This window comes from Orcinus orca, chromosome 12, assembly GCF_937001465.1.
Source record: "Orcinus orca chromosome 12, mOrcOrc1.1, whole genome shotgun sequence".
NCBI classification, from domain to species: domain Eukaryota; kingdom Metazoa; phylum Chordata; class Mammalia; order Artiodactyla; family Delphinidae; genus Orcinus; species Orcinus orca.
In genome coordinates, this window is record NC_064570.1 from 35,549,410 (window position 1) to 35,559,441 (window position 10,032).

The window sequence follows — 10,032 nt, forward strand, 5'->3', positions numbered from 1 at the left end:
TCCAATGTCCTTAGCTCGGCTCTCCCACCTCCGAGGCTTAGGACTGACACCCGGCTGGAGCACCAAGACCCTGTCAGCCACACGGCTCAGAAGAAAAGGGAGAAAAAAAAAGAAAGAAAGAAAAAAGGAAAAAATAAAATAAAGTTATTAAAATAGAAAAAAACTATTAAAAATAAAAAATTAAAAAAAAAAGAAGGAAAGAAAGAAGAGAGCAACCAAACCAAAAAACAAATCCACCAATGATAACAAGTGCTAAAAACTACAGTTAAAAAAAAAAGTCAGAACCCTAGGACAAATGGCAAAAGCCCAGCTATACAGTCAAAATCACACAAAGAATCACACACATACACACTCACAAAAAGAGAAAAAGGAAAAAAAAAATATATATATAAAATTTAAAAAGGAAGAGAACAACCAAATCAGTAAACAAATCTACCAATGATAATAAGCTTTTAATACTAAACTAAGATAAACATAAAACCAGAAACAAATTGATGCAGAAAGCAAACCCCAAGTCTACAGTTGCTCCCAAAGTCCACCACCTCAATTTTGGGATGATTCGTTGTCTATTCAGGTATTCCAGAGATGCACGGTACGTCAAGTTGATTGTGGAGATTTAATCCGCTGCTCCTGAGTCTGCTGGGAGAGATTTCCCTTTCTCTTCTTTGTTCGCACAGCTCCTGGGGTTCAGCTTTAGATTTGGCCCATCTCTGCATGTAGGTCGCCTGAGGGCATCTGTTCTCTGCCCAGACAGGATGGGGTTAAAGGAGCGGCTAATTCGGGGGCTCTGGCTCACTCGGGCCGGAGGGAGGGAGGGGTAAGGAATGCAGGGTGAGCCTGCGGCGGCAGAGGCCGGCGTGACGTTGCACCAGCCTGAGGCACACCGTGCGTTCTCCCGGGGAAGTTGTCCCTGGATCATGGGATCCTGGCAGTGGCGGGCTGCACAGGCTCCTAGGAGGGGAGGTGTGGATAGTGACCTGTGCTTGCATACAGGCTTCTTGGTGGCTGCAGCATCAGCCTTAGCATTTCATGCCCATCTCTGGTGTCCACGCTGATAGCCATGGCTCGCGCCCGTCTCTGGAGCTCGTTTAAGCGGTGCTCTGAATCCCTTCTCCTCGTGCACCCCAAAACAATGGTCTCTTGCCTCTTAGGCAGGTCCAGACTTTTTCCCAGATTCCCATCCAGCTAGCTGTGGCACACTAGCCCCCTTCAGGCTGTGTTCAGGCAGCCAACCCCAGTCCTCTCCCTGGGGTCTGACCTCCAAAGCCTGAACCTCAGCTCCCAGCCACCACCCACCCCAGGGGGTGAGCTGACAAGCCTCTCGGGCTGGTGAGTGCTGGTCAGCACCAACCCTCTGTGTGGGAATCTCTGCGCTTTGCCCTCCGCACCCCTGTTGCTGCACTCTCTTCTGTGGCTCCTAAGTTTCTCCCTCACCACCCCTGTCTCTGCCAGTGAAGGGGCTTCCTAGTGTGTGGAAACTCTTCCTCCTTCACAGCTCCCTCCCAGAGGGGCAGGTCCCATTCCTATTCTTTTGTCTCTGTTTTTTCTTTTTTCTTTTGCTCTACCCAGGTATGTGGGGAGTTTCTTGCCTTTTGGGAAGTCTGAGGTCTTCTGCCAGCATTCAGTAGGTGTTCTGTAGGAGTTGTTCCACATGTAGATGTAATTTTGATGTATTTGTGAGAAGGAAGGTGATCTCCATGTCTACTGCTCTGCCATCTTGAAGCCACTCCCAAAATACTTTCTTAAAGGACTGTTTTAAATTATAAAGTGAGAGTATCAATTTGCCTTCACTACTGCTCAGTTGGATGTTGTACTGTTTTTGTTAATTAAGTAGATTAAAAAATAGTGCTTTTAACTTGTTATTTTAATTTTTTGATTACTAGCACAGAAAATTATTTTTACTATATTTGTTTACAAGCTGTATTTGGAACCATTCTTTTTCTAGAAACTAAAATCATTAGTAATGTATTATTTTATGATTAAAAGACTAAAAGATGAATAATAGAATTTTACCAAATGCCAGGAGTCCCTTTAGAGATTAACTCTGCTGTCCTGTCCAGTTAATTAGATGAATAAATATATGTTAAATTAAAAAAAAGAAAAGTGATTAACTAGGGAGCATCACTGTGGATTCATTATGTACAAGTTATGGTACGTTAACCTCCTTTCTGGATAAAATTACAGAACTAGAAAGAGAATACAAAAGCTACTTTAAAACATCAGGTATGCAAACTTGAAATCTGTTCAGATAGTACATATAGTCTATGAAGCAATCACTATGTACTGATAAACACAGGATATTATACAAACTTTATGATTTATACTACTAACAAATTTTGCCTCCCCAAATAACATAAAGCAGGTAGAATCCCACTCCTCTGTATAGGTCTTATAGAGGAATAAACCTAATGAGAGATAAGTGTCCCCACTGAGGGGTGCCTACAATCCCCTTTCGTTCCAACTAGGGGAAGGGACGAAAACCACGCCCATCATGAGCCACAGCCACCATGAGAGAATGTACACCCAGACCATGAAGTCCTCTACCTCAAGACCAAGAAGAATGGGAGGTTTGAACAACTAGTACCTTCTCTGTTTTCCCTTTTGTCTATGCAACAAATCATTTTCTTAATCCCTGGCATTAGAAGGTGCTGAACTCAGATGAATCACATGGACAGACCAAGAACTAGCATAGACTATCAGTAAATCAATGAAGGTAGTCCAAAAGTCATTTTGCAACACGGGTGACACAAATTTGAATAGAAGGCATCACTGGACCTCAGAGTCAGACCACAATTTGTTCTTCAGTTCTTCCAAATAGCAGCTCTGTGATTTTTTTTTTTTTACAAGAAGCTTAACTCCTTTGACCCTCAGTTCCCCCACCTATAAAACAGGAATCAGCTACCTCACGAGGTAAGGTCTGTAAAGAATGGAGCAAAGAACCTAGGCTGTTATTAAAGGAATCAAGCTGATGATGACCAACACTATCCTTGAAGCCCAGTGAGTCAAGAAATCAAGTGAGACTGACAAAGTTATAATACTTAAAAGAAAAAAATGAAGTTATAGATTGTCTCTTGAACTAGAATGATTATTGTTCATTCTGTACTAAACCATATTATGAAATCAGCTTTACATTTAAAACAGGAAAGTGTGCTGCTCTTGGAATACATTGTTAGAAATTAGCAACAGGTTAAAGCACAAATGTTCTAAGAGATTTTTTTAAAAAGTGAGGATTATTGGAAATTTTACAACATAGAATTAGCACCATTACCTAAAATCTAAGCAATGATTTAAAGTGAGAGTAAATGTGATAATCCAAGTTTCAAATTTAAAAGCAAAACACATATTAAAATACAATATCAACCTACTTGGAAAAATCAAAACACAAGATTTTTATTCATCATATGGCAAACCCACTTTCCAGTTGAGAATCTTTTTATATCAGGAATAGAAGAATTTATATTAGACATTGGATATAAAAATATGGCATGATCTGATGCATACCTGATACATTAATTCATGAGCTTTTCAGTTCTTTTAGCCACTCTTTCATCCATTTAGTCTGCTTCAGAACCAGCAATGAAACCCAGGGGTCTGAACTTTACTTTTAGTACAATAAGGCAGCTGCCAACTAAAACTGGCCCTGATTAACTGCACAGAGGTAAAACCAGACCACACTTGCACTCAGTCTTTCATTTTAAATCATAAAGGCAGCTACTCATTATAGCTTTCCTGCCTAGCAGTTCTCATACAGTAGATGGGTCCATAAGTGTAGACTGTCCTTTTGATTGCCTTCCCTGAAGAGATCCTATTTCACTCAATTCAATATTTATTAAACAACTAATATATGCAAGGCACTGAGCTATGTAAAGATAAATATATATTTATCCTGAGGGAGCTTAAGCTCTACTAGAACTAACATTTAATCCAGTAACTGAAAAGTGAGGTATACAACAGTGAGTGCCCTTAAAGAAGCAAAGAAGTATTGTACCAGAGTACAAAGGAAGAAAAGATTACTTCAGTTTTAGAAGAAAAGTTTCAATGGAAATTCATTTAAGGGGCTTCCCTGGTGGCGCAGTGGTTGAGAGTCCACCTGCCGATGCAGGGGACATGGGTTCGTGCCCCGGTCTGGGAAGATCCCACATGCCGTGGAGCAGCTAGGCCCATGAGCCATGGCCGCTGAGCCTGCGCACCCGGAGCCTGTGCTCTGCAATGGGAGAGGCCACAACAGTGAGAGGCCTGCGTACTGCAAACAAACAAACAAACAAAAAAAAAAACAAAAAAAAAACTCACTTAAGCCCTGAAACACAGGGAGAATCTGTACAGAGAGAGGACTTTCACTTCCAATGATGGCAAACTAGGTGATTCAGATTAAGCCTCCTGCTGAAAAGAATTAAAAAAAAAAACCTGACTTCTGCTTGAAGGCATCAAGAGATTACAAAAATTACCAAACCAAGATCCCGGAGAGGACAGAAATCTCAAGGTGCAGCCACTCTCTCCCTGGGACATTTACCAATTCCAAACGCAGCTGTGAGGGCGGACAGCCCTTTGGACAGCTTAATGGAGCTAGAGGAACAAAAAGAGTATAGGGCCAACAATGAGAAGGAAAGGAAGTTTGATAATCCACCCAGTTTAGACTGGCATCCCCAAAAGCTACACACACTAGCAGTATGTGCAAATCAGAACAGAAACAGAACTTAATGGCTGAAAACGAGTTCAAGTGATCCTAGTGTGTTAATGCTCCTATATTCTTCAAGAGGATTTACATCATCCTAGCTCTCACTTATTTTTTCAAATAAATTTTCAAATATATCTGGTATATATTTAACAAACACCCAGCACACACATGAGAAAGAACCAAGAGAAACAATACATAGAAGAAACAGACCCATAGGACCCCTTTTTTCAAGTACATACTTTAACATAACTGTGCTTTCTATATTGAAGGGGATGAAAGACAAAATTAAGAATTTTGGTAGAGGATTAAAAAAAAAGGAAATTGCACATCTGAAAAAGAATCAAGTGAAAAATATAAACCTAAAATAAACAAATATGTGGGCAAATCTAAATGAATATTGACGATATAAAATCAGTAAAATGAAGAGTGGAATAGGAAAGACCCAAACAAGAGGGCATCATCATTCAGGGAATAATGGGGAAGTCTATTTTGGCTGCACTGTTTGTGGGAGGAGCGGGTGGGCGGATACAGAGGAGAAAACCATGCAACTGCAGGCCTTGAATGCCAGACTAGAGTTTCAGCCTTGGGACAATGGAGACAGAAAAGATGGCTGAGCTTTTGGAAGTTTAAACTGGCACAAGGGAAAGATACTAAGAAGAATTTAAGAAAGAAAAAACAGGTAAAACCAGCAAATACTAGGGATGCTATTTTTAAGACTGCAGCTTAACCACTCCATTCTCCCTGCATTATCTGACTATAGGCACTCACCGTCCTTGGCTTCTCTCTAGTTCCACCCCAGTATCCTCTAAGTGGTATCCTTTCTCTGGTACTCCAGAACTATCTTTTTAAAACACAAATGATTGCTAGTCACTTAGTGATTTAAAATGAAAAAATGTTTGTCACTTTCTGGCTTAAAAAGGAAAAAAAAAGAAAAAAGAGTCAATGGCTCTCCATTAAATCTAAAACAAAATCCAAATTCCTTCCAATGGTTTCACAACACTCCAAAATCTGGATCCTACCCACCTCTCTAGTCTCAGTGCCCATTACTTCATCCTCCTTCCCCTCACATCCCCCACACAAACCACCACAATCAACCATCCCTCTGTGCCTCTACACTTGCTTTCATTTCTCAACGCACCTGCCCAGCAACACATTAGTCCCGAATCAATGCCACAATCTTCCTTCAAAACTCCCAAGGCCAGTGAGTTGAACACAACTGAAGAAAATCACAGAATCTTGGCACAATTACAAATACATGCTCTTCACCCTCAGCTGCGTTTTCAGCCTCGCTCTAACACCTGAGTTCTTCTCTACTCAACTGTTGTAGCTCATCAGCTCCCTCTTTGCTCTCAATGATTATTTCAGATTTTACTATTTTTCTCAGTTTCTCCACTCAATCGCTTGGTCCCCCATCTTTCAAGAAATAACCTTGACTCATTCATTACCCAGAAAACAGGCCCTCAGGCAACTACCCGCACCCATCTTAAGTCCCCTCCGCCCACACTCCCCTTCTACTGAAAGGCCAACACCTCCCACTGTGTCCTTATATCCATTTTCCCCTTCCCTTCAGCCTACAAACATGCAAATTTCTCCAAGAGGGATAGGGATCCTCCCTTGACTCTATGGCCCCCTCAAACTGTTAACCAATCCCTTACTTTCCCTTCTTATGTTAAGAGCAGTCTATCTCCCCTTCCCCATTTTCCAGTGACCACCAAACCAAGCAATCTGGCTTCTTCGCCTAAAACTACACAACCACACTAGCAAAACTAAAACTTTACCCTCTTGATTTTTATGGTCTCACATACTTCCTATTCTGACACTTGCCTATCTTCTTCATGACCTCCTTTTCCCAATTCCCCTTAATATCAATGCTTCCAAGTACCTGCATTTGGCCCACCACTCTTTTGAAGCTATGCTTTCTCTGAATAATTTCATTTTCTCTCCTAGAGTTCATATGCAGAAGACTCCCAAATATTAATTACCAGTACATGCAGCTCTATCAACGTCTGTGCATACTCATATTCACTGCCTCCTGGTCATCTCCATTTGATGTTACACAAGCATAACCAATTCAGCATAACCAAAATTTAAATCGTACAGCTGCCTGTGCTCTCTATTTTAAGTGGAAACACCCTTATATCCATCCCAGGAATCATCCTTGATTGGTCCCTCTTGCCCCCACCTTCAATCAATCATCAAGCCCTGATGATTTTATCACCTAAATATATCCCCAGTCTATTCCATCCTCTTAGCCCCTGCCCTAGTTCAGGCCTTCTTAATTTATTAACAAGACTATTCCAACAGACTCAACTCCTAACTCCTTATTCCTCTCAACTCCATCCTCTGTACTGCAGCCAAAGTGATTTCTTTAAAAAAAAATCTGATTCTGTCACTTCCTTAAAATTCTTCAATAAAGTCCCCTTCTAAGATCCAGAGTATTTAAGGCTTTGCATTTTCTGAACCCTACCCTCCTCTCCTGCTCTCTTCTTGTCATTCTTTGCTACATATTTGGTAATCAGGTAATAATGAATAGCTTGTAATTCTAATTTGCTTATGTCTCTCCTTGGCCTGGCTAACTCCTACTCTTCTTTTATGTTACAGTTCAAGTGTCATGCCGTCCTGGAAGCCATCTTAATGGCCAACATCACCCACCCCTCAGGTGGATCATATTTCCCTTCTATATGCTATTTCCCTACCTATCACTGCACTTACCAACATTATTTCATAGTGCTACGTTTATGCATCGGCTCACCCCTTAGCCTAAACAGTAAACTCCTTGAAGACAGAAACTTTGTCATCATTATATCCCCATTGTTCAGAATATTCGATTACAGGTACTCTGAAAATGTTTCTTGAATGAATAAATAAAACAATTTCCCCAACTTTTCCATCATCTAACCCTACCACCCACCATCACCACCACTACGCCAACCCCCACGAAACCTGACCCGCATATTCGACACTTAAAACGCTACCCTGAGTACTTCTGTCTGCTGTCTCTATTCTCTAGACGAAGAGCTCCAGGAGGGAGAGGACCGGTCATATTCACCTGCCTGACTCCGGTACCTGGCACATGGGCTGAAGAATGAATGAAAATGCTTAGCAAGGCTGAGAGGCTGTCTCGGACTTCTCTCTCACACCCTCCGCAGAGCTCAGACCAATCCCAGGGGCCGAGGGACTGGGGGGACGCGTGATCTCCCCGACAAGCACAGACCCCCCACCGCCCGCGGGCTCGGACTGCGTGGGTCGCCTCCGCTCGCACACCAATCTCCACCCCGCCGTCCTCTCCAGAAGAAAGAGGTGGAGGTCACTGCGGCGCTTACCGGCAGGCGGAACTCCAGGTGTTCCTGTGCCATGAGCAGAAGATACCTGTTCACGGGTCCCAGCAACGCCATCGCATCAGCCCGCGGCGCGCCTGCGCCACCGAGGGTGTCTCACTCTTTTCTTCCCCTACAGACCGCTTCCGCTAAGGCAGAGCCTGAGGAGCCAGAAGCGGAAGTGGGGAGAGTCGGTTCTCTCCGGAGGTTCCCGGCTTGCGGGATTTGAGCCCCGCAGTTCCGGGAGAGGTTTCTTCTGCTGCCGGGTGCGTTCTGTTTGAGGTCCCGGTGTACCAGGAGCTGGTGTGAGAAGATGTGTTGTGTTCAAGAGCAGGTTGCGATGAGACAGTGTAGTTCCCAATGATCCTCCACCTGGAATGTACTTTTAACTTCCCCTACAACTCTTCAAATTCCAGGCCTTCGAAACTGAACTGAAATTTCTGTCTTTTCCCTGCAGCCTTCTCTAACCACTCCAGGCTTTGGGGACTGACTTAGCTGGACTTAGCTATACTTATTGAAGTATAGTTGATTTACAGTGTTGTGTTAGTTTCTGATGTACAGCAAAGTGATTCAGTTATACACATATATATATATTCATTTTCATATTCTTTTCCATTATGGTTTATTACAGGATATTGAATATAGTTCCCTGTGCTATGAAGTAGGACCTTGCTGTTTATCCATTCTATATATACTAGTTTGCATCTGCAGCTTTTTCAAAAAATTGTACTGGAAGGGGCAGAGAGGTTCAAAGTCTGCCTTCTAGACAGATGCAAAGCTCCCCAAGGCAGATCTCGTAGAGACCTGGCCCCTCTTGTGAGATTACTATTGTGTAAGCATTGGAGCCTCTGGTATAGGCTGCTGCTTATTAAAAAACCAGAGGTGTTCCTGGGAAGGACCAGGAATTGGAAAGGAGAATTTGGAGTTCTGGTTAGAACAGGTCACTACAATGTTGAGACTAGTAGGACACAGTCAGTGAAGAAAGAAAATTAGCGAGTTAACAGGTCCCAGTGGCAGAAGTCACGTGTAATGTCAAAGTTGCCCATACATCTGACTAAACATCTATCATTTGAAAAGGGTTTAGGTGTCCCTATGGTTTAGAACCATAGGGATGTGTGAACCAATGAGAGAGAGAAAAGCTCTCTTCATACATAGGAAGACTAGAATTTTGCAATGAGTAGAAAACAAGGGGTTTTTAAACAGTTTGGAGAGTAAAGTTTTATTGTAACAAGTCATATAAGAACTATGGAAACTTCACTATTGTGAAGCATTCCTGAGGGAGTTCTATTTCACAAGATTCCAGAAGGGTCCTCAGCATCTTCAGTCTTCATGAAGATAATTCAGGAAGAAGAGAAGAGAGGAAAAAACACTGGCTGCTCTCAGGAAACAAAACTGAACAAGTTGGGACTCTGAGACACCTGTTCAGACATAAGCAACTGCAGTGGATTTAAATATGATTCAGCTCCTCAGTCCGGAACCTGTGCTCCACAACGAGAGGCCACAACAGTGAGGCCCGCGTACCGCAAAAAACAAAACAAAACAAAAAACTATCACAACATTCATAAATAATGCTTTTGATACTATTTTAAACATGGTTCCGGACGCGCAGGCCCAGCGGCCATGGCCCACGGGCCCAACCGCTCCACGACATGTGAGATCCTCCCAGTCCGGGGCACGAACCCGGGTCCCCTGCATCGGCAGGCGGACTCCCAACCACTAGCGCCACCAGGGAAGCCCTATTTTAAACATTTTAAAGACAGGTTATGAATTAGCTTTGTCCTGAGCTAATGTTATAGATGACTAGAGAGTTACCAAATAATTGAACTACTGAAAAGGCTGAGTAAATTTAAATTGTCATAATTTGATTATTGATCTTTACAAGAGAAGAGCCACTGAAAATGTAAGGTTCCAAGGGTTTTCCAACCTCCTTACTATGAGAGGGTATAATCTCATATAAATTAAATCAAATGGCTAATCACATTTTTAAGAGGTCCATAAGGCATTTGAGAATTCCTTAAATACCTTACATATTGTTATCAT

The 10,032-nt window shown here is 42.4% G+C and overlaps 1 protein-coding gene across 4 annotated transcripts in view; it reads right to left on the reverse strand.

The window, feature by feature from the left end:
* TRMT11 (tRNA methyltransferase 11 homolog) overlaps window positions 1-8,130 on the reverse strand; it is a 60,850-nt gene extending 52,720 nt beyond the window's left edge. For 2 of the 4 annotated variants that reach the window (XR_004477467.2, XR_004477466.2), the window contains exon 1: window positions 7,999-8,130. Coding sequence is in view for 2 of the 4 variants with exons in the window: in XM_033407743.2 (XP_033263634.1) it covers window positions 7,999-8,070 (72 nt within the window). In the remaining 2 variants the exon portion in view is untranslated. The remainder of the gene's footprint in view (window positions 1-7,998) is intronic. The other 2 variants (XM_033407743.2, XM_004263851.3) reach the window with 1 other exon arrangement.
* Window positions 8,131-10,032: the final 1,902 nt, after the last annotated feature.